Source organism: Pseudopodoces humilis, chromosome 20 (assembly GCF_049639895.1).
Source record: "Pseudopodoces humilis isolate 2021_Gansu_Grassland_sample_001 chromosome 20, ASM4963989v1, whole genome shotgun sequence".
NCBI classification, from domain to species: Eukaryota; Metazoa; Chordata; class Aves; order Passeriformes; family Paridae; genus Pseudopodoces; species Pseudopodoces humilis.
This window is the reverse complement of record NC_142219.1, coordinates 10,641,697-10,666,358: the sequence shown is the minus strand read 5'-3', so window position 1 is coordinate 10,666,358 and position 24,662 is coordinate 10,641,697. Positions and strand designations below refer to the sequence as shown.

General features: G+C 46.3%; 1 protein-coding gene across 6 annotated transcripts in view; it reads right to left on the bottom strand.

Annotated features, from left to right (window-relative positions):
* LIMK2 (LIM domain kinase 2) overlaps positions 1-24,483 on the bottom strand; it is a 31,420-nt gene extending 6,937 nt beyond the window's left edge. For 2 of the 6 annotated variants that reach the window (XR_015774239.1, XM_014253994.2), the window contains exons 1-12: positions 24,430-24,483; positions 21,864-21,963; positions 9,228-9,363; positions 7,907-8,016; positions 7,483-7,671; positions 6,974-7,079; positions 5,445-5,641; positions 4,533-4,719; positions 2,077-2,163; positions 1,212-1,343; positions 886-942; positions 651-716 (exon numbers count right to left, since the gene is read on the bottom strand). Coding sequence is in view for 5 of the 6 variants with exons in the window: in XM_014253994.2 (XP_014109469.1) it covers positions 651-716; positions 886-942; positions 1,212-1,343; positions 2,077-2,163; positions 4,533-4,719; positions 5,445-5,641; positions 6,974-7,079; positions 7,483-7,671; positions 7,907-8,016; positions 9,228-9,363; positions 21,864-21,963; positions 24,430-24,445 (1,383 nt within the window). In the remaining variant the exon portion in view is untranslated. Of the gene's footprint in view, positions 1-650; positions 717-885; positions 943-1,211; positions 1,344-2,076; positions 2,164-4,532; positions 4,720-5,444; positions 5,642-6,973; positions 7,080-7,482; positions 7,672-7,906; positions 8,017-9,227; positions 9,364-10,393; positions 10,495-12,148; positions 12,322-14,271; positions 14,633-21,863; positions 21,964-23,740; positions 23,946-24,429 lie in introns of those variants that run through there. The other 4 variants (XM_088065118.1, XM_005524446.3, XM_088065119.1 and 1 more) reach the window with 4 other exon arrangements.
* Positions 24,484-24,662: the final 179 nt, after the last annotated feature.

The window sequence follows — 24,662 nt, the reverse complement described above, 5'->3', positions numbered from 1 at the left end:
CAGTTCGTGATCCCAACTTATCACTTCCTCCCTTCATCATCTTATTTCCTGTGTGGTTGCTAGCACTTATCCCATCAATTTGGCTACACTTGACCTGGACCTTTCCTTTTAGATCTTCCTCTTTTACCTGGTCAGGAATTAACTTAGAGTTTCATCCTGGGTTGTCTGAAGTCAAGTGAAAAAAGGGCAGGTTTGAGGGAATGAAGGAATGAAACTACACAAAAATCTTGTGACTCAGCATTTAAAAAAAAAAAAGAAAAAAAAAAGAGAACACCCATGTGCACACACCTACACACTTGTCTGAATCCTGAGTGCCAATAAAAGTCATCAAGTGGCTAAAAAACCAAAAACAGCTATAAAGAACATCTTATAGCTGAGATAAAGAACAGAGCTGTACTAACTCTGAGAAGGTGACTCTTACAGGAGTTGTGAGCAGAGGAAGGGTAGTAAGAGAACAGAGCACAGAAACTGTGAAAACAAGATCAGTCTGGAAAATCCTGTATCAGAATAGAGCTCCTTTGCTTGGGGCATAAAGCCTCTCTGAAATCAGTTCTACCCTGACAAAAGAGGGAACATCATGTGGAGAAAACCAAGAGAGGAAGATGCCAAGGAGAGGAGCAGCGTGCTGTGAGAACTGAGGTGTAACTCACCAGCTTGATCAGGCAATTGTGTGAATTCAGGTCTCTGTGAATGATGCACATGGAATGCAAGTAAGCCTGGAACAGAAGGAGAAAAGCTGGTGTTAGGGGTTCCCAGTTGAGCATTTACAGACTCAACAATCCAACTCCAGTAGTCAGACAGCATCCACAGCCCCTCATACACCACCCTCCTGAAAGCACTCTGACCCCAGAGTTTGCTCTATTATGAAGCAACAGTCCAACTCACCATTCCAGAGGCAATCCCTTTGGCAAAGCTGACCTTCTGCTGCCAGGGGAATGGGTCCTGAAAGACAAATCCTCAATGGTCAGGGACCATCTTACCAGCCAGCTGGTGACAGCAGTTCCTTCACAACAGGGACTCTTACAGCAGTCAGCAACACATGACACAGCCCCAGAAAGAAGAGGCTTCCTGCCTCAAGCTCACCCTCAGCTATGAAGCATCTTTACTACACAGCTCCAAAGAGCAAGACTAATAACGAGTACATAGGGCTGGTACAACCATCAGCACAGTCAGGCTCACTGAGTACAGGTCTCCCAGGTGTCTATACTCACTGCATTGCGGAGGAAGTCCTTCAGCGTGCCCCCTTCAATGTACTCGGTGAGGAGATTCAGCTTCTTGTCCTTGTACAGCACACCAATGAACTTCAGCACATTGGGGTGGTCCAGGCTGCGCATCACCTTCACCTGCAAGCAGAGACATCCCACCCCAGAAAGTGAGTGGAACAAGTCCTGACAGATTCATTCTGTGGTGAAAAACACTCCAGCGCTCAAAGTCCTGTTCAGGGATCACAGAGAAGGCTCAAACCCCAACCTTAAGGCAGTCAATTAACTGCTGCTTTTTCATTTCCATGCTGTGCAATTAACCTGATCTTAGTCTTTAAGGAGAGCACCCTTGAGTCTGGCTAACTTTTCAGAGTGAGAAACTCTCCAGAGCAGCTACTGCGTCTCGTGCTGTGTGTGTCAGGGCCACAACCGCAGTGTCAGGTGTTTAGGGAGCTGCCTTTAAGCTAAATCTGACTTTGAAAAACATGGTAGGCAGCCACCAAGAAAAGAGTTTTGCTTAAATACAGCATGAGTCTTAAATATCTTACAGATATTGGCCCTCATCCTTTGTATTTATGCAGAAGGCTCAAGGGATAAATCCTTTATGTACTGCACAGCTCAATTTGCCTCTGACTGAAGCTGCTCTTATCACTGAAAAATTAATGAACTGGAGCTGAAGCAATGTCTATTGCCCAGTGTGAGTCACACTTGACTGCAGCAAACATTCAGCTCATGTCAGCTTTTCCCCATGCAATGTCTCCCTCCTCAGCACCTTCATTCCTGCCAGACTGCTGGCAGGATCTCTCTCTCTGGAAAAGATGGGAGAGTTCCACCACACTACTGGCTCAGAAACTTTTTGAAATCCTGCTCTTACCTCTGTCAAGAAAGTCTTCTGTGTTTCCTCATCACAACGAATGAGCTCCTTCATCACCATCACCTTTCCTGTTGCTTTGTGAGTCACCTGGTGGGAACAAAACCCACAACTACAGGCAAGGTTCAAGAATACACAGCTCCAATGCTCCTGCAACTTCTGAAAAAGTGTTAATATTCCCCTCCATCCAGAGAAGAATAGAGATGGGAGGAAATTAAGAGCCCAGGGATCTACCAAAAACTGTGTGAAACTTCTCCTTTTGGAATTCACCAAAGATGCTGCATGTGAAACAGAAACTACCTAAAGCTGACAGAGGATCATGGCAAGAGCCAGAGCTGAAGGCTTCAGTTTGGGTAGCACAGGGCTGAGTGTGCACACAGGCTGCCAAAGCCTCCACACTGCTGCCTGCCTCAAAGTTCCCTTATGGAATGCATTTGTCCAGTGGGATGCTCACAGTTCTCACACAAGCTTTACCAAATGCATTCTGCATCAGTGAAGGAATCAATGTTCACCTGCATCAGAAACCAAACCAAACAACCCAAAACTGCATTATAAATGCTTTGGTTTTATGGAGAATCTGAATCTCATACCCATGCAAGTGGAACTGGAGTGCACAGGCTGTTCAGTTAAGGTAGGAAGCAGTTAATTTTACCTTGCTCCTTTGGAGCAGTGTGTCTCAACCTGCAAGGAATGTCCTAGAACAGTGGAAAGCACAAAGAAATCCATCATAATAAGGTAATAAATTTCCTGGCTCTTGACATGGAAAGCATTTCCAGTTCCTCAAGAACTGTTTGCCTGTCTCCAGCTAGATCCTGGCATTTTGCAGTATTATGGAGGTTTTTGTAACCAGCTCAGGCTTGCTTGCATGGGTTGCAGGAGTGAATAGAAAAGGTCCAAATTCCTATGAGCACATTTTCCTGGAAATCCTCTCCTCTTTGTTTGCTTAACTTGGACAGCTCTAGCTCCCTAAGATCTCCAGGGAGCTAAACAACCACCTTGCCTCTCTGATCAGAGGAGAATTATGTGACCAAATACAGTACTTGCTGCATCACACCCAGTCAATCTGAAGCCTAAGGAATTTTTTTTTTAAAAAAAGGTAGGAGGCAAAAAAAGTCCTTTAGAAAACATCTAGAACTAAAATCCAGAACACATGACCCAGTTGTAGTATTTAGGAAGCTTATGAGTTCTTGCAAACACTGTGACACACTAGTTCTGTTTGGAGCCATGGACATAACAAAGCTGACATAGGTGGAATGTGAGTGCATGGAATAACACAACAACAGCAAGAGTACAATATTCTCCTGCTCCCATCTGAAATCAAGCATCCATACACAAATAATGAGCCAGGGAACACTGCATGTTTCAGCCAGGGATATGAAAGCCAAAGACATCTAATACCCAATGGTAAAGGGAAGTGAAGAGACAAAGGCAAGGCTAAGTGGAATTCTTAAGCTGACATACCAGCAAAACTGAAACAGGTGTCACATGAAACTCCATGGGGGCAAACTGAACTCCCAGAGCATGCACCAGAACAGGATAGCCATGGGGTAATTTGAGCAGAAAAGAAATGCCTTTGTGCCAGTAACTGCTGGGACACAGATGACAACAGCATGCGACAGAGCAAAGGTTCCACTTACCTGCACCTGTTATTTCTCTATGAGCAGAGGAGAAGAGAAATATGCTCATTAGTATGGATCAAGCTTTGGGTTTGTAGTGCTGGCTGATCACCTCCCATGGAAGCATGACATGAACACGGTGGCTGGACACCTCAACTTTATACCAATGTACAGGGAGAAGTCCCAGCCTTTGGTGGCTGCACTTTGAGTACTGAGGAGCTCACAGAACCTCAACAAGGCAGATGAAGTTGGCTCTGATGCTGTCAGGAATGCTGGGATAGGAACTGCTGGAGTACCCTTAGCCAAGATCAGAGAGCTTAAATGCGAGAGAACTGCTATTGACTGAGATTAGAACTGTGAGAGACATGCAAGACCTGACCACTATCCCCACACTGAAAAGCCATTCAGGCTGTGCCAGGGTTCAGACATGGTTGCTACATCAGCCTAGCAAACCCCTGAACACTAAGGGTGGGTGAGAAATGCTGGGGAGCTGAATGCAGCTCAGCATAAGAAAGATGCTCGTAAGAGGAAGTGTAGCCTGTTCCCTGTTCTCCCCACCTCACCCAGGAGGCTGCTGTGACTGGCACTCTGGTGTACTAAATCTGACTCAGGACATGAACACGTGTGGCCAAGGCTGACATTCAAAGGGGACAAAGTCAAAACCATCTGCAGTCAGAGACACTCGTGGTCAGGGAATGAAACAGAAATGGATCTCAAAGCAAACCAGGAAAGATCCAATCACTATTGGCAAGGCAAAACCACCGAGACTGTGGTAAGGATGCCAAGACAGACAGAGATTGCAGTACTCAAAGCAATTGACGAATGTTTGAGGACCCCCCTTACCTTGATTGCTTGTCCAAAAAATCCTTTTCCTAGAACTTCACCATGAATCAGGTCACAGGGCCGGAAGATTTGCTGGGAGCAGCTGGAAGAGGAGCGCAGGGATTCAGAACGACTGATGTCACGGCTCAGGAGGAGCGGTTCCTTTGGAGAGCTGGGGCCAGGAGACTTAGAAATGCTGTTACTTCGCCTGGAAAACAAGGATGACAGGAAGATCAGGGAAGCAGCTGAGTAACCTTTGGTCCAGCATATCCCACCATTCACTGCTAAGGGACCAGTTTCTAATGTGCTCCAGTGCTTTTACTATCTCCAAAGCCAGATGCTCTCCCAGCACTGTGAAAGCTCCTTATGAATCCAGAGCAGCTTTCAATTCAGAGCTGCCTGACAATAACAATAACAACAACAACAACCACCTCTCCTGGACTGGCAGTTGAGGTGCAGCTCTGTGAACAGGAGGAGGAAACTGTGAAGACACATCACTTGCTATCTCTAAACAAAGTACTGGTAAAAGACTAAATGAGCAACTGAGTGCTCCACTCTTAGAAAGACTTTCCCAAGTCCCATGTTTCAGCCAGATTCCCTTTAAGGACACGTTCTTCCCCAGTTATCTAAGGCTGGTAAAAACATGACCTTTAGATTTTCTGACTATGAAACTTAGTAGCTTCTCTCTGTTAACAGTAGAGCTCCTTATTTTTTTATTAAGGAAAGTCTGTCATCCTGAAAGGGAATGGAGAGAGTATACATCAACAGCAGAATCCAAAGCTCTCCATGACTTCTCCAGTGGTTTACACCACGGCTCACGTCAGAGACAAGCCGTGTCCCCACAGTCCTTGTGATCATAAGGCCTAAGCTGCCCAGCCAGGGAGCACAGGGCAAAGGAGAGACAGGGCAGGGGCAGTGCTTCCAAGCCTTTACCTGAGGGAGCGCCGTCGGAGTGTTCCTTCCAGGTTCTCCTTGATGTCCAGTGGAGACAGGGAGCGTGGGGACATGGGTGTCTTTATGTGCGTGGGAAGACGCGAGTCCAAGCGAAGCCTGTCCAAGCGCTGCGACACAGGGTCGTGCTCTATCAGCAGCTGAAGGGTCTGGCTTGTCTTGCGAATCAGTTCCTCCACCTGAAATCAAACCAAAGGGCAGGATAGCAGCAGGCAGGAGGAATGCAAATGACAGGAGACAGAGGAGACAAAGGGAATGCCCCTCAGGAATCAGAGGAAAGAGTTCAGTGAGATCATTCCATAGTTGTGGTTTAGTTGTGTGCACCACAACTGTCTACCAGACAAATCAGGCTGACAATACACAAGTTCCTTATGCTATCCAATACTTCTTTCTGGTCAGCTACAAGTAACCTATATAAGAAAGATGTGAACAGGCTGAAGAGGGTCCAGAGAGGGGCCACAAAGATGAATGAAGTGCTGTGAAGCTGCCACATGAGGAAAGGCTGAGATAAGTGGGTGTGTTCAGCCTTGAGAAGGTTTAGGGGACACCTTATCACCATGTTCCAGTATTTAAAGAGTAGCTACAAAGAACATGGAGACTCCCTTTTTACAAGGAGTTACATGGAAAATACAAGGGGTAACGGGTACAAATTAATCCTGGAAAAATTCCAGGTAGACACAAAGACAGTTTTTTACAAAAAACAATCAGCCCTTGGAATAATCTCCCCAGCAAAGTAGTGGATTCCCCAACTCTGGACACATTTATGTTTCAGCTGGACATAGTGCTCTAGATAGTGCTTTTGCAAAGAAAGATTAGACCAGATGATCCTTGAGGTGCTTTCCAGTCTGGTATTTTATGACTCTATTAAATACTTTTCTTTTTCTGAGAAGTGTTCAAAAACTGCACAAGTTTCCACCTTGAACAGTGCTACAAAAAACAGCTTTGCAAAGGCTACATGGAGATTTTATCTGAGAGATGCCTTGCACTCCTCGTGTTCTCTTCAGCACACACAGTAAATAAAACCCTTGGGAAGTGAAGGTAATGGTGCCCCCCTTGCAGCACACTTGCAGCATCACCTGATATGTGTAGAAAGCATCTACTTGTAAATACAGACAGCAGATAGGTTTTTTGCAATGGGAAATGTCCCTAGGATCAGCTGGGCCCTTGTGTATTAGCAGTGCCTCTAAAAGGATCAGAACTGTGTACTTCACCAGCAGTACATGGGAAAGTCTTCACAGCCTCTCTGTCCTCTGTCACAGCCCTAGACTTTTCTTAGTAGCTCCCTTCACATTTGAATGCCACAAAATCAGGTCTGAATCCTCATTGCATTTCCATCTGTTACATTTTCCTCTCCAGCTGGAAGGCAAAGCTTGCCTTCATGTTTATTCCTCCTGTCAGCACGAGTACTAGTGGTGTACACACACTGTGTGTAGGGTGGGAGAACAGTGTCTGGAAAGAGGAGATGTAGGAAGGCAGAAGAGAAGAAGGCTTCAGAACAGAACTCTACCCACCTCCTCCACCTGTAACGTGCGAATAGGAGCTCCATTGATCTCCAGGATACGATCTGCAGGGTGGATGGCGTTTCGGACATCTGGGCTGATGTGCATCCTGTTAACTCTAAATATGGGATTTACAGTCTGTATGTGAAGTCAGTTTAGCCAAAATTATCAAAAATATGCTCCCCTTCATATTGGCATTTTGAAATAAAACAATGCTAATCTACCAACGTGGGTAGCTACCATCAGACCAAGTGCTTAGGTCTGAGCTGGTTTGGAGAGAGCTTTTCATATCACCAATGGTAAAATTTTAGTCCAAATGTTTTGTGTTCACTGAAGGAAATAGCACTGAGAGATACAATTATCAGTTAAGGTTGTCACAAGACTGAAATGAAGACCAAACACAAATTAGCCAACCTACGTCCCTGTAATGCCAAGATTCCCTCAGGACAACAGTGCTGCAGGATTTTTACCAGCTCCCTCTGCACAGACATGCACATTGTATAAAATCTGGTCATACTCACTCTTTCACCTGGACACCAGTGGCATAGCTGGAGCAGCCACCTTCAACAGACACAGAGAACCCCCTCTTGCCATCTGTGGCTGCTGGCATGGAGATGAGGGTCAGTGTATAAGGCAGCTGCTCACGCAGAGACTCAGTGGAGTGCTTTTCTATCATCGGTGTCAGCACAATCTGGTTATGGCATTTTCCACTGGAAGAAGTGAAGAAAGTCATTATGGCATCCCTCCCTGCCAAACTCACACGTCTGAGTTGTCTCACTGACCACAAGCCATAGTTTTAGTGTTTGCAGCACTCCTTCCTCCCTCCCTCAAAGGCAGCTTCCTGGCATTCCTCAGAGTAGCATTCGGCTGAACCACTCTGAGCCAGCTGAACTCGGCTTACACTCTGCAAAAAGCAGCTCTGTGGCAAAGTGCAGCTCCTCTTACCAGTAAAGAGTGGAATGTTGCACCAGTGCATAAGTGTCTCCATCTTCGATGATCACTTTGCAGCTCATACAAGCAAAGCACTCGGGGTGATACTTGTATTCACCAGCCACCTACAGACAGAAAAGGGAGTAGCTTAGGAGGGCCAAAACCCATCAGCAGATGCAGCTCCTGCTTTCCTCTGCAGTTAACGTGCTCATTCACATCTCTGAGGCAAGTGGCAGTTTTTAACTGGAGAGTCCATTCTATCTTTCCTGAGCCCCATCCATGGCACCTTGTTTGCAGAACTCCAAAATAAACACATCAACACTCTAAGCAAATCTCATGTCCCAGGAACCTCTGCTATATCTGGCAGCTGCTCAGCTATCAAAAATAGTCGATAGTCTGCTGCAGACTAGTAAACAAGGTATTAAACCTTCCTGTTCAGTTGCTCTTGGCAAGATAACTAATGTTACGCCTGAATTAATAAAGCTGAAAGGGCTTTTTTTTTGGCAGACAGTGCACAAATTCAGATATTGAACCAGCCAGCTGACAGAAAAAAAAGTGCAAACTGAGACAAAAAATACCTTTAAAGAATATTTTTATTAATTGGTCTGTTTTTCTATTTTCCTTATGAGAACTTCCTTTAGTTACATTATTATGCAAAGACTTTTGCAAGCAATGAGAAATAGTCTGCACATTTCTCAGTATTTCCTTTTGAGTTAGCAATCATATTACTGAGTACCATCCTGGTTTTTATTTAGACTATAGAAAAATAATGTTTTTGTTTCATACTTGGCAGTTTTAAAGTTTAAATATTTGCAAGGCTTTGGCAGGAGGGGAACATTTAGGTGAGCCCATATTGTGCAGGAAGAGTTCAGTGCATTTGGGGCTAACACTACTTCAAGACTCCATCAGCCTGAAAAAGCACAGGTGGGACTTGGATGGCAACTTTCCCACAGCTTATCCTGAGCCCAGAGCTTTGACTCCACAGTGCAGTGGAAAATCTCCCCTGGAGACACTGAGGCACTGTGCTCCAGAAACTGAACAGATGTCCCCTGAATCACCTTTCTGCTTCTCAGCTCTGTACTTTTCAGCACTTGATTTGTTGATATGCTTCAGATCCCCTTCCTTTAACAGCTACCCCCATTCAAAATTAATTTTTATCTAGAAGATGCACAAAGAAGCTTAATTTCTAATCTTTGATTAGAGATTAGAGTAACAAGGAGATTATTCCACTCAGTTTATTTGGCTATCTGAATACCTAAGATAACAACCAACTAATTTTGAGGAGATGGAGGCAGGCATGTCCTGCCTCCAGGCAGGAGTCCTTCAAAGTCCTTACCATCACAGGTCCAGTCATCAGCAGAGAGCAGCCATGGCAAGATTCCCCAAACTTCCCCCAGTAGTCTTTGTGACAGTACAGCTTCCCATCCTTCTCATAGTACCAGTTAGTGAGGGGATCCTGGCATTCAGAGCACCTTGAAGGAAACAAAGGAACAAAGTTCCAGTAGGCAACAAGTCACAAATCAACAGTCCTTTCCTGCATGGAGAACACAGACATTCAGCAGCAGCTCACCACCAGGTAGGTCTGCCAGTTATGGATCTAATAAACCCTTCCACTTCCCAGTGCTCTTTGAACTGAAAATTAGCACCAAACCCAAGGTTTGTAAGGAGAGGTGGATTCAACCAGTATAAAGAAAAAGAAGCTTCCAAGGTTTAAAACAAATCCCACACATTGAAACACATCAGTGGGTTTATAAATTTTGCTTTGTAAATTTTACTCCTCTGCTTTCTCCCTCTTTCTGGATGCAAGTTTCCAGCTGCAAAGCTGCCCAGCACAGTGAGAGCTCTGCCCTGTTTCTGCTTAGTGTTTCTATAGCATCACCTTTATGCCAGAGCACCTGACTCCTCAAGCCAGTTTAGGAAGTGGGACAGAGAGGCAGGATCCACTTCCCTTTGAAATGCAAAGCCAGATTTGCACCAACCTGTCTGGAAAGCTTTTCTATTGTTCTGTACCAAGGCCTCTCCCAAAAGGTAAACTGCAGCACTCTGCATTTGAGGGAGAGTTTTCAAAGCAGTTCATCCCCTGAGATCCATATACATACCGCATCCACCAATTAACTGTGATGAAAATCCACCTCTCCCAGCCGATTGCTCTCCCTTCTGCTGATAACAATGCATGAAAAAATAAACAAGCAACCCACCAAAAAAACCTCAATAAAACTAATTCTCTGATTTCATGAAGAGAATTCCCAATTCTTCACCTCTCAGCCTCTATTTCTACAAGAAACCATTATTAATCGTCTGTCTACAGCCTTTCAAGAAACAAACCTCCCCCCCCCAAAAAAAAAAAAAAAATCAAGGAAAAAAATGCAGCAATTCTACCGCAGATACCTTTTTAGCAAATCACAAGCAGAACCCAGGCTTGCTGAATATAAAATAAACCTGCCTCAGCAAGATGCACTGGGCAAGGAAGTTTAACTTCAGCAGCATGGAGGTGTGACTTACTGGAGAGATAAGGCACAGACAGGAGTTGCATCAGTAAGGATTATTCCATTAGCCCTGGGCAGCATGTTCTCAGACTTTAAAAGGAAAATAAGTCTGGCACTGGCCATTTCTGAGCACACAATCCAAAGCAGGTTAGTCACCAATAACTGGTTCAAACAAACACCTGGAGGATCAATGCTGTCATCAGTACAATGTTTTCCCAAACGTGAGAAGATTTTCTTCTGTGCCCTACCCCACCACCTGTCTCAGTTTCTGAGGGGAGCCACAGCAGTGGGATGGGGGTTCAGGTGGGTGTCCCTCCCTCAGCACCCAGTGTGCTGGAGTCTGCCAGTGGCACTGGAGGAGCACTTTTCACATGCTCCCAGGGCTAAGATGAGAGCCACAGCTGACTTCACCTCTCACAAGCTTCCTGAAAACTTATTTGTGCCAAAGCCAGTCCTTGTAAACCCCAGCAGCTTGCAATGAGTGTGATGAGATGTGAGGCTGGTCGTGCTCCAAGAGAGCACAGAGAGAGTTATTTGCTCCATCTCAAGAGATTGCAAAGCAACAAGGTAAAGCTGCTTGTAAGCAGCTTTAGGGAAAACCTCATGGAGTATTCAGTGCTGTACCCTCCCCTCAGGAAGATTTCTCCTTAAAATGTATTTGGCTTCTACAGTGCTTGTTTTCCCAGCTGAGGAGCATCAAATCCTGTCCCCCCTCCAAGTGATGGGAAAGAACTCCAGCATATGCAACAGGCCCTGCCAATTTTGTGTGAAGCAGAGGTAACAGTAATTTAAGACTGCTGTACATGGTACATACATCACTAGAGCCCCAGCCTGGGGGCACTGTCATGGTTACACCCTGCTCCTGGTATGCAAGAGACCCAGAGGGCATCCCAGTGCATTCTGCCTTAAACCACTGGCCTTTGGCTTCCATTTGCAGTAAATACCCCGTGCTGAATGAGCAAATAGGTGAGTGGGAGGGAAAAAAGAGCAAGTGGAGACTAACAGCAAAGATTTCTATCATTTTGTGGCAGGAACATCTGGCTCAGCTTGGGCAAATCGGATCCCTCAGACTTATCCAACTCCTCCATGCATGCCTGTACCAGTGTGTGTGCTCCAGGAGTGATTACATCTTCAAACAGGGAGCTGTGACCAGACCTGCACTTGGGATGCAGACAGCAATGCTGGAGACTGCTTCACCAGGATTTCAGGACTTGACTTTCTATGTTCTCTCCACGGAGGTGGGTCACTTATTTGTTTTTAAGCACATCACCTTCCCCTTCTCACTCCTCTTCAATTTTACCTTCAACCCCTTCCTTTTTCTCCTTAAGTAAATGTAAAATTTCTGCAAATGCAGTACAAACTGCAATTCTGTTTAGGTGGTCTCCACGGGATCATGTGCATTTGTTTTCCCTTTACCCTTCCTCTAGTACTAAATGGTTTGATTCAACCTTATTGCACTTAGTTAAGTTTGCTTCCATCCGGAAATAAGCACTGGTATCTAATTTGGAACACACCCATAGCAAAATGAAGGTGAAGAGGTGGAGCCAGCAAGCAGTCAGTTCTCTGCTATGTAATTAAACAAATCTGGGCAGGACAAGTTTGCAGCTTAAGGCTCAGAACCCCACCCTGGGCAATGAGGCAACAGGAACAGAGCAAGCAGCCCTGGAGAGCCTGGATGCTGGAATGGGTCTAACTGGCTGCTCCCTTAATCCCTGCCAGGAACAGGACACGGCTGCAGCCCATACTGCCAAGCAGCACCTTTGTTACTTACCATGCAAGCTGTAACCTTGGAAAGGCTTAGATATGGCAGGTGTGGGAAACTGGCTGACAGCACACAGGTATGGCTTCAATGCCTTCACCAAATGATAAAAGCATCACATGATTGTTCCACAAGGCTCTCATTGAAGAGATATGTCAGAATTTTATCCCAGAAGATACAAGAGTTGCCATTTCTTCCTCTCCCTCCTCAGTGGAGCTGTGCCCTTGCACCAAGGTTCACATCAGCTGAGACAGGAACGCAATTAGTGCTACAAGTATTAAGGAAGCTAACCTTTGCCAGTCACCACAACCAAAAGAAAGGAGTATGCCATGCTACTCTATCTTTTATAGATTAGAAACCACTAATCTTCTCCTAGATTGTTTTCCTATTCTTATTACAGAGTAGCAAACAATGGTAATCAAGTTTCATGGAGGACGGGTTACAGCCATACCTGACGTGTTTCCTCTGCTGCACAGGCACCATTTTCTGAGCTACAGAACCCTGCTCTAATTATACAGAACAGACATTATAATCCTTCACTTCCCAGCTTTGGCTATACAGAATAAATTAATCTGCCTCCCACAGCCATCCTCCAGGAACTGCTGGCAGCATCTGGGTGCAGAGCTCAGCCCTTGTGCTCTGAAGCACAGCAAGTGCAGATAGAGCTCACAAATCACTGCTCCATGGACTCTTGGTTTTGTGGGGGGTGGTGGGAGGATCAGGTCACAACAGATAACCAGCCTAGTTTCAGTTGAAAAGCAGCACCGGTGCCTGGTGGCATCTCTTTTACAGCTAAATGAAAGCCAATACCTTCACGGAAGCAAAGCCTTCCCTGGCACTGAAGAGACAGATCCCTTCATGAAGGGCTCATTAACAAAATGCCCCGCTCACACACACTGTCAGGCCAGATCAGTTACTGCTGGCCAGGCTCGGGAGAGTGGTTCCAATTCTGCAGGCAGGGCAGGGAGAGGACAGTCCCAGAGCTGCAGAATAAAGCAGTAGCCCAGCCTGTAGCTCACCCAGAGGCTTACTCACCGGGCTTAGCAGCAGTGTGTGCACTGGCTAAGTAAGAGACACCAGACAAGGAAGAACAGATGTGAGAAACAGACTACTAGAAAGACAGAGTGCCTAAGCTCTGACTATGCAAAGCCATTTCCACACACTCAGGAGAAGGTGTATCCATGGCTTAGCATAATATCCTACACATATTACAAATAATGAGCGTCTGCTCACTTTCCTTCTTCTGAAAGCAGCTGCTGTTTCAGAAAGCTGTCTGAAGAAGCTCAGCAGCCATGCAGTAGTATTTACTCCTATCCCAGACTGTTTTACCAATAGGCTCCTTACTCCCAAACCAGTACAAAAGTGTTTGCACGACAGGATCAATAACAAGCAAATCCGAGCAGAGGGGATAGGAGGGGGACAATGAAAGTGCAAGCTGTGCCTTTCTTTCCTCATCCATCCACCTAATCAGCACATCAGTGTCAATCACCAGCCTGGCTGTGTTCAGCCCCGCTGACTTTTCTCACTGTGGAGATGCAATGCAAAGTGTTGTTCTGGAACTATCGCCTTTCTCGATTCTCATTTGTTCAATTGGACCAAAACTGATTAAAAGCTGAATTAACCAAGATATCACAGAAGAATCCTTTCCATGTAAGGGAAGTGTGCTGCTCATCTCTAGTTACCTGCAAAGTGCCTGATTTCTTAAACAGGATTATGTGCTGCCTTGCTGGAGATTACATCACCTTCCTGAACTCCCACAGCAGCACCTCACATCACCTAGTCACAAGGAGCTTTGCAAGAGAAGCAGCAGCAGCCACATTAATCTCATTCCTCTGCTGGTGAGCAAAGCACAGGGGCACAGGGTACAGTGCACATGGAGGGCTCTCTGGAAGGGAGCCTGCCTGGCTGTGCACACACTGGAGCTGTTCCCTCGAACCAGGAAGCTGGGAAGGGACTGGCAATAGGAATATTCCCTGTCACCCCCTCAAAGCAACGTGGGATCCCAGTTTGAGGCTGGCTGTTTCTGGCACACGAACACCTCATTCCTCCAGCCTCACACACTGACTGCCTGGGATGGCATCGCAGGGGGGAAACCACATTCCGGAGGCCCACGGCTAATCCTGTGCAAGACTTACCGAAAGGGATCCTTGGGAGCGAAGTAAGCTGGAGCAGACAAGTAACTTCCCATCTTCAACACTGGATAAACCGGATCAGCGACAAACTTGTCCAACAGCCTCTGAACAGCTCTGTTCTGCCAACATGGCAGCAGCCAGTGCTCATTTACTCTTGCGCTGATTCAGATACTTCACCTCCCTTTGAAGCTGCTCAAGGAATGCCAGATTTCTCGGCTGCTCATTCCTTTTCAAATTTTTCCTGGCTCCCATCGCTATAACCATCTTCTCCTGCACTCAGCAGCAGCAGCAGCACCTCGGGAAGGACAGAATCACTGCTAACCGGGCTAGTGGGACATGCTGCTGCAGTAGTTGTGCGAGCTCTGCCGCCTGCTAACCACTGGCAAGTTTTCCCTTCTCTGGTTCCACCCAAGGGTGGGAGGGGAGGAGGAGCCATGGCAGGCGGACAGCGGCGGCTGCAGAGCCTCAGCAGGCTCTGCTCCTTCACAGGGGTGGAGCTCTGACCCAAAGAGGGGCTGTGTATCTAGTGCTGAAAGAGAGCAGCTTTGGCCAAAGAATATAAGCACACACACGTGAAACTTGTCTTTGCAGCAGGCGCACGTTCTAATGGAGCAAAGACGGCAAAGAGCCGCCTCTCCAAGTATATATAATTAACAATATACATTCCTAAACCCTTCACAGTGAGTGGGGTTACCCTGCCTTCACAGCACCTACAATCCGTTCACCCTGCTGCAGGAAGTAACTCACAATGTGCTTCATCCAAGAAAAAACTGCTTTCTTTCCAATACTGTTTCGAGAGATCATTACAATCCTTTAACTCAATCCTCATTTCCTGAATGGAAGCTGGGAAATACAAATCAGCATGGAGTACTCTCTCCAGCTCACAGCACATGCAGTTGTATCACTGTGCTTCTCTGAAGCCAAGCATGATCTCTAGTGACCTAATCAGCTAAAGCTGCTTGCAAGACACTCAAAAATGCAACAAACACATGCTGCTGCACCAAGCCCGCCCATTTTTGTACAGTCAGCAAAGCCTGGCATGCCTGAACACAGCCTGAAAACCGTGCTCTGTTCCAGAGGCAAGAGCACTCTAATGTGCTTTTCCTGGAGATGCTCGTCTCAGCTGGCACACTGTCCCAGGGGCTGGAACAAGGCAGTCTTGGCTGCAGATTTGACATCTGCTGCTTGCTGTTGAAGTATGCAGAAACATAGGCAGCTTTTTGTGTTCTTTTTTTCTCCTTTCTTTAGCTTTTTTTTTTTTCCATTTAACTTTTAATAAGCAGACAACTTTCTGAAGGGAGAAAAAAAAAAAAAATCTCCATTTTCCCCATTCAGTGTAGTTGATAAGCTTGGCTGTAAAAGTGCAGTGAAGCCTAATGCTGCAGAGCCCGATGTGCTTGTCAGATCCAGCACGGGTCTAATTCCCTCTGACATTTCACACAGCTCTACTGGAAGCAGCAACACGGTGAGTCTGTGTCTAGGAATGCGCTCTGCTCTCCCACATGCTCTGGATGTTGCGTGCAGAAAAGGGGCCAGCGCCCGCAATCCTGCGCTTCCCTGGCTATCAGCACCTCACCACCTGCTCACCTCCGCGCAGCCCCAGCACCTACACACAAAAGCCTTTCCCATCAATCCTGCTGCCATGGGCTCAACGCCCTCCGAGGGGCATTCCATGTGACCTCATAAATCCCAACTCTTCAGACAAAACCTTTGAAGGTTTGATCCACACATGTGATAAACAGCCAGCTAGTCTGTGAATGAAGCCAGTAGATAAAGGCGAACATCAAAGTAATAAAAACCACCCAGACAGCTAAGCAACTAGGAAAGGATTTTAAGACTTCCTTAAAGCCAAAGGACACATAGTCAAATTATGACTATTTAAACAGGAAATTTCTTATCAAAATGATTTTACTTCTGCAGCAAGGCCCAGCAGCAGCAGCCAGTAAGTTACTTTGGCTACACAGAAATGTCTTGTTACTTCTTGCTTTTTCTGTTGTCTCTATGACCTATTTGAGAACACAATGTCTCTGATAAAAGGGCTCTGGAAAAGGTGTTAATGTGTTCGTACATTCTAGATCTGAATTCCTGCCGGAATGACTGTACTTCAAAAATGTTGATAACAGGTGTGTGTGGGGAGGAGGGGGGACGACATTTTGTAATTTTACTGATACCATCTCTGGGGGCCAAAATGCATGGGAGTAAATTTCTTTTTCACCAAGTAAAGTCAGACATCAGCAACTTCTCTCCTGCAAATGCTGACAGCATTTCCACTACAGATAGTCATCACGGAGGGAGCTTTTTTTCCTCATTATGGCTTAGAACTGCACAGTAACTTTTGCCAGAAAGACCATAACTAACAACTGAAAAGGAACACATTAAAAACCTTGACAATGACTTACATGATATTTCTCACTGAGTCTCAGCCATTACAGATTTATGGCCACAGAAATGAATCACACAGCTGTTGTGCTATTCCAGTGATGAATACCTGGAGCAGGAGCTGGGCAGCCTCTCTGCACTCTTTGCCACACATCCCGTGCTGCTCAGTAGTGTATCTGCAGACAGATGTGTTGCTCAGCCCTAAGATACACAAACTTATCCTGGCACAGACTGACACTTCCATATGTGTGGGATTGAGGGAAGAGGAACCAGCTTGATGCCTGAAGAGTTTGCAGCAAGCCTTTCCTTTAGCATGGGCAAAGCTTGGAGGCATTCCAAATACCTCAGTGCAATCCCAACACCTCATTGTATTTCCAAGGCACTTAAAGTGTAACACGTGCTTTGCTGCTGTTGAAAGACAAGAGTCAGCTCCTGAAACCAATACAGCCAGCTCCTGAAACCAGCACCGTTTGGATGAACAACACTGTGATGCTTCTCAGAAACTCACACCACCAAGTTTTTATTCCCACCACTCTTGCCTGATGGCTGCAGCCCTCCTGAATGTGTGTGGGCTGAGAAGCGAACCAAGGAAATTCAAACCCACTGAAACTTCATGGGTTATATAGGGTTTGGGAAGCGGTGGCTTCTGCTCTGTAAACGCAGCAGATACAATAAGACTGGCACTTTCACCACTGCATCCTCACTCCTCCTTAACGTGCTGCTTTGCTCTGTGAAGAGCAGGAGCTCCTCAGGAAAGGATCCTGCTTCACTCCTGTGAGAGCCTACCGTATTCTGGGCTGTGTGAGTAATTCTAATTACCTTGAAATAATAATGCTCGATAACAGTGCCCTAAAGGACAAGCTGCCAATTCAACCAAAAGAAAGTTTGGATTGGAATGCCCCATTCCTCCTTAAATATAAGGGCTGGTCATTGATGCCCTGTATCGATAGATTCCCCTGAGGAATTCGGCCACCTGCAAAGTGCTTCATTGTTCCTTTGAATGTGTAAACTCTTGAAGGGTCATAGTGATCTGTATGCCAATAGGCAACTATTTCTCCCTGAATCTGATAGTGAGCTCCTGAATTTCAATGCTGAAGATACCACCAAAGGAACATTCCCAGGAGTCTGCAGGATTAGGGAAGAGTTCTCACCTCTGAGGCCCCTATCATTAGCTTTCTGTAACTTCGAGAAACTGGAGAAGAAAGGGGAGATTTTTATCTTCCTGCTTCTACCTTAATTCAGCTGCCTTTTATTACTACTGCTCTTTCCCCTGCTCTCAAACTCAGCTGCTGTGTGTATAAACCTGCCTTGTGCTCACAGGTGAAAAAGCTAAAGGAAAATTCAAGGTACCAAACATCCCACAATTTAAATCCCTCCTAATACACACCTCTGCTTACAACTTTATTTGTGCTTCAAATCCTGTTCAACGATTTGTCCTTTGGGGAGGGAGCTGCTTTTGGAAAATAAAGGCCTGTGCCAAAGAGATTGAACTGACAGAAGTGATCTAAAGTCAAGGAAATACAGTCTGGAGAAAAAGCTAAGTCCACTAAATCCAGGCTTCTGCCTCGTACGAGGGACTGATGGGAGACACAATCTGCTTTCTGACAGGGGAAGGCTATGTGGATAACAGAAGCAGGGAAAAAGCTTGTTTTCTTGTTTTTCATGAAGATGGCTAGAAGAAATGGATTTAAATTGCAGCACAGGATTTCTGAAGATAGCAGACAGAAGATTCTAACCCTGAGGATAATGAAGTGCTAGCAGTCAGTCTGGGAGACCAAAATCCCACAGTCACTGGAGATTGTTAGATGACCAATTTCTTAATCATCCCTAAGCCACAAAAATTACTTGCTTTAAATATAAGTTGATAATAGATATACTAAAAGCATAAACCAGATTTATAAAAATGCCCTCAGAAATCATCAGTTTATCCTGCACCCCCAGACCAGGTTTAATTATATATAGTCTTCATATAAATTTGCCTGGCTTGCTTTTTCCCTGCCCCCAAATGTAAAAAGAATTGAAGTGATTTACTAAGTTTTGCTGCGGAAAAAACAATATTTCAGTAGCACATATGGCATTCAGTATAGAAAAATCACATCTTTGTAAGACAATCAAATCACTAGAGCTGGAAAATTAGTGTTTGTCTTTCTGTTCAGTAGGCTGGAGCTTAGGACACCCCCTTGATCCATGGATAACTAATCCATGCGCTCTCTAATCCAGTGCTCTTCAAAATCCTCGTGATTTTTCAGCTTTTAATTAACTGGTTTGGGTATAAACTAAACGGTATATTTTAAATCTGTGACTGTGAAATCAGCAGCAATCCATCACCTTCAGCTACTTTTGAAGATCTGTGAACAATTTTTCTGGCTTTGGCTTTTTGTTGAGATTTCTGCAGCAAGCCAGTGTTGCTTGGCTACTTAAATTAGGTTTATTTTATAGACCACAGTACTAGACATGCTCTGTTATTTCATGGTTAGGAAGGAACTGAGCCTCAGCCGTCTTCCTTCCTAAAAAGTGCTTAAGTACCCTGCTACAGTAGTAATTCCTACCACCATTTCAAATTATTTTCTTCCTATGTATCCATTTCCATCTGGATGTAGTCTACAAGCTTGATCTGAATTTGTGGTTTTCAAATAATCAAAACTGGATTTTTAACAAATATCATGTCCTTATGATCAAGCCATACAGCTGTATCTGGGTCTTCTCATTCCATCCTACTCCAATTCAAATACACAATATCCCTACAGAAAGTGGGGATTGTCTTTAATTTCGTTTGTCATTAACTGCAGAAAAACAAAAACAACACAAAACACCAAAAATAAACACTGGTAATAATACTTTATTTAAAAGTATAATTCAAGGCATTACCTTCTATCTTGCAATATGGGAAAAAGTTGGGCTGAAAGCAATAAAACCAGCAAGCTCTTGGTCAAAAAAAAAAACAAAACTCTTCAAATAATCTCCTAAGGTAAAAGTGATCCAGACCTAGGAAAAAGGCACCTTTTCACTTCTGTCATTCCCTTTCTTGGTATAATGTTTGAAGTTCTGTGCAATGTAAATTCCAAATCCAGTCAAACTGTGAAAAGCAATGACCTTTGAAAGTGTGTGCTGTCTCAACAGAATTCAGAGGCACAAAAGCACATTCAGAGTTAATTCACAACAGACACTGTGACAGAAACATCTAAGAAACTTCCTCAGCCAGATCCAACCCATCAGATTCAAGCCTAAGGAACCAGCTGGCCAAAGAACAGTCTAAAATATCCAAGATCTACAAACAGGGATTTGCTCTTCCCTCAAGCCACAGCGGAGAAAATGCAGGTTTTAGAGACAAAAACTCCTGTACATGCAGTTTGAGGAAGGAGGGAAGTGACAAAAACTTAAATCCTCAGAGACACTCATGTACGTCAGCTCCTGCCTGCGCCAAGCCTGACCAAGAATAAACAGAGCTAACGAGCCTGGAGCAGTGCCAATCAGCATTAGAGAAATTATGTGCCAGGCCAGGGAGTCAGCTAATCCACAGGAAGACTGTAAAAAACACTCCACAAGAGCTGCCGGAACTCACAGCTACCAGCTGCCAAAGCCTCCTACCCTTAGAGGCATTTTAAAGTTTGGCTTTGGGATATCAGGCACAAGACTACGGCTCAGCATGGTTTAGGGACAGCAGAAGAAAAGGAGGAACACGGTGCGAACTGGAAACTTGTTTCCATGTACAGTCCTACCCTGGAACTAGGAAAAAGGGGAGGGCAACTTCCTTTCCTGCAGGTTCCAACTGTTCAATGAGCACAGCAGCCTTGGAGAGTGCTTGAGCTCACCAAAAGCACAGAGCACAAGAAGTGCATTAGCAAATGCAAGAAGTGACTACACAGCTCAGAGAAAGGCTGGTGTCATCATCTGTATAAAACAAACCAGCCCAGAACCAACAACCAAACTTCCATTATACAATATCACCTAAGAAAATAAATTCTCTGTCAACTGTCCCAAAGGCAGGATTTGCCTCCAGCTCAGCTGTTCCTCACCTCAACAGGCCCAACAAGAAGAAGCACCAAGACATTTGCAAATCAAGACCCACAAGAGAAATACATCCAATGGCAAGAGGGACGAGACTTTCCAGCACACATGGCTTGGGGTTTGGCTGCTGGCACAGTCTAGGGAAGCTCAGCAACAGGATACTAGTCCTTCAGGGAGAAGAGAAAGCCAGGATTAAGAAAAGCTGCTTCATTATAGCTAAACATGAACACTAAAACCAACAGAAATCCAAAATACTGGGATTTGTCATGATATCAAAGTGTAATTGTGATTATTAACGTGTCACTGTAACAGCATTTTCCAAGTCAACTGAGCCTGCACTGCTTTGGCAGCACGAGATGCTTTATTTTTTTTTAAATATACCAGTAACAATCCTCACTTCAACAAAGTTGGGGTATTTTGTTGGGGTTTTTTTCTGTTCTTTGAACGGGGACAATAGATGCTTATTTTGGCACAGAAAACATTCCTCCAGAACCACACTTTGGCTTCCTTTTCCCCCATTTTCTTTAACAGTATCCAAAATATTAGCCTCCCTATATTCAAGCCAACATAGAAGCCAGTAGAAACTGCAGCTACTCAACCCCTCTCAAAAATACAGACACCTTCAGAAATGTAATTCTGGAGCATGAAAACTGGACTGAGTATCCATGGAACACCAAAAAGAGGCATTACTCCTATGACCAGGAAAAAGCATGGCAGACATCCCTTTTTGTCCTTGCTGACAGCAACATTATCTAACAGATTTCATAGGTTTGTCTGTCTTAAGAGTCTGGAAAGGAGAGAAGGCAAAAGGCAAGATCTCTCTCTTCCCTCCTCTCTATCAGCACCCTGATAACACCCTTGCACCTACCACACATGGAAAAAGCAACAGGCTGTGCAAATTGCCTGGGCACTGCTTTGGAATGCTGCAGAAGACAAATATGTAACCCATGGCTTCTGCCACCACCAGTAAATCAGAGCTTTTATTTGCACTTTATCTGTATCTTGTTTGCGTCAGCATGGCCACACTCCGCCAGGCAGTGTCAGCTGCTGCTGGGACTGGATGTTGTCCCCGAGGTAAGGCCACAAACAAGAGCTCAGAACAGGCACAGAGATCACTGCAGGAGTTCCCAGCTCATGCTGCTACTTCACCACCAGGTCCCAACCAGCGGAACCAAGGAGGGTTTAAAGGAGGCTGAAGCTTTACCTACCTGAAACAGGAAATGTGCCAAGCTTCATTGACAGTCTTGTGGAGGCGCTGCCCAGCAGCAATGCTGTCCCCACATCCCAGACATCTCCAGACTTCTTCACCTGCATGCAGCAATAAGGGGACAAACAGCAACCAGTTTACATCAGAGAAAACAGAGATTGGTACATCCTTCATAAAGAACAACCTTAAATTAAGGAACTGACAGGAAAGCCTTCCCACATGGAAAACTGCAGGCAGTCTATAACCCCAGAGTGGGAGATCCCAAATCAAACTCTGATATCTTGTGTATATGTATATATATTTTTCTCCAGACGTGACAGCTGCTCCTTCACATTCTGCAGAAGAAAAAAATATGACTTTTCACATAAAACAGCTCAGTTACAGCTCTGTCAGATTTCAGGAAGGCAACACCGGTCTAGTACAACAATTCCAAGAGAGAACCATGCTAGGCCAGGAAGCCACGCTACTGCTTCCCCCACAGCACTGACTCAGCACATAACGTTTGCTCTCATTTGTATAATTAACTGGATTTCCCAGAACTGAAAGAAAGGAAAGGCAAACTTAATTCAATAGAGAACAACTAGACTACCAGGAAGGAATTACACTCTTGAATGAATATTCCCATAGAGACTGCACAGCCAACACCACACTACTGTCAGACTTAGGAAGGGGGTGTGATGCTACTGGCCTATTGCCCTTTCAGAAAACACTTATAATAGTTATAATGGAGCTATAATAGTTTTTGCTAGAACTGCCAGAGAGCCCAGAGAGAGTTGGTTACTTAGATGCAAGCAAGCTAGGAAAACAGAATGAAAGCTTGTGCACAAAGAACATTTGGCACACAGATAACTGCTATCCAAAATCCCAAGGGCAGTGCAGACATTAGAGAATCAAGAATCTTAGTTCAGCACAGGATGGCACACGAAATGTGTCACAGAGCTGAGCAGATCCCAAAGCTGTCCTTCCTGCTACCAACAGTTTGCTTGCAGCAACTCTGCATTAAAGAAAAAGGTGCACTTAGACAAGGAAAACCACAAACCACAAACTTCCCTTTTCCAAAGAGTGGTACAACTTGGTGGTTGCTTAGGCAAGTTAATATCACTGTTAAGCTCCTTGAAACTACATAAAGCAGAAACCATCAGCCTTCCATGCACCTTTACCCCACAGTGTAGGTCAAGGACAATGTTTAAAATTAACCAATATGAAGATCTTGCACTTTTTACATGAATAGCTGTTTCAGGGTAAAAACCATTTGCTGCTCAGCTACAAGCACCAGTATCACCACAGAGCAGCAGCACCCAGAAAGGTCTCCATGCAGACTGTAAGGCTCAAAGGGTTCCTTTAAATGTGATGAGTGGTGCAGGTTGCTACTGCAGTTCCCAAGTGTGCATCAGCTCCTGTGCTCTCCTGCTAATCCAGAAGACAAGAACTCCACCTGAGCTCAGACCTGCACAGCAGAGTAAAGCCTGGGAGTACCTTGGGAAAACCTGACCCTACCTGTGTTGTCCTTTAAAACAAATGGCTTTTAGCACACCGAACGGGCTTGGGAATAAAGGGCAAAGTTATATGTGCCTGTGCCTCCATGCACAGGCAGCCAATGCTCTCCTCTCCAAGAGGAGCAAGCCCTGGAAGTCAGCTGGACTTCTGAAATAGCTGCAGGCCAAAAACACCTGCAAATCAAACATTCTGCAGCTCCATCCCCTCCCCATTCAGTGTCACCAGCACAACACACACGTGTCAAAACGGTCTGTGGATCCTATTAAAGACATTTAAAGATCAATGACTACACCACAGCTGACTAAAAGCAACAAATTACTCCCCGACCATTTTACGGAATCTGACCCATCAGCTTTGGAACTCCACGAAGCAGTCACCTACTCTCGGCTGAAGTACTACATCTGTTTAAATGTACCCAGGAAGGCTGAATAGCTCACGAACGGAAACGAACAGTCCTCAATCCAACAGAAATTGCTTCAGTATGCAGGAGAAACGACGGAAATGAACAAAACAGAGCAGGAAACAGCGCGAAGGAAACGCAAACGGACATAATCCATGTAACAGGTCTGTCGAGCTCCCCAGGACGGGCGGAATGTGCCAGCGAGGAGCAGCCGCAGCGGCCCCGGCGGTACCACAGGGTGGGGGTGAGTGGCACCGGCCGGCCCCGCGGGCACCTGCGCTGCCGGGGGCCCGTGCGGCTGGGCCCCCCTCGGCCCGTCCCGCGGGCCCCCCTGCACCGGGGCTGCCGAGAGCCGCCGGGAAGCCGCGGGCCGCGCGCGTGGCCGCGAACCGGCGGTGTCACCAGCTGGAGGGAGCCGCGGGCCGGCTCCAGAATGCGCCCCAGCCGCGGACTGACGTCCGGCCGGACCGCGGGCTCAGGAGGCAGCGGCCCCGTCGAGCCCCGCGGGGGCCGCCCCGCGACACCGCCGGTGCACCGGCGGCCGCATAACGGCGGCCGCATTACGGCGGCGCGGCCGACCGGAGCCGCGGCCTCGCGTACGCGCGCCCGCCCCGCGGTGGCGGAGGGCGGCTCCTCCCGCGGAGGCGCGGCCGGCCCGGCCCGAGCTCACCTGGCAGCGCCTCCATCCCGCGCCCGCCGCCCGCGCCCGCCCGACGCCAGCGGTGCCGCCGCACCTGGGCCCGCCTCCCCGCGCCCCGCCCACCGCTCCCCGCCAATCGGCGTCGCCCCCTCCGCGCACCGGCCAATCACCGCGCTGCCCCGCCCCGCCCGCCCCGCCCTTTCCGCGCCGGTGGCCAATGGCAGCGCCCCCCGCCCGCAGCCCCGCCCCGCACGTGCCGCGGC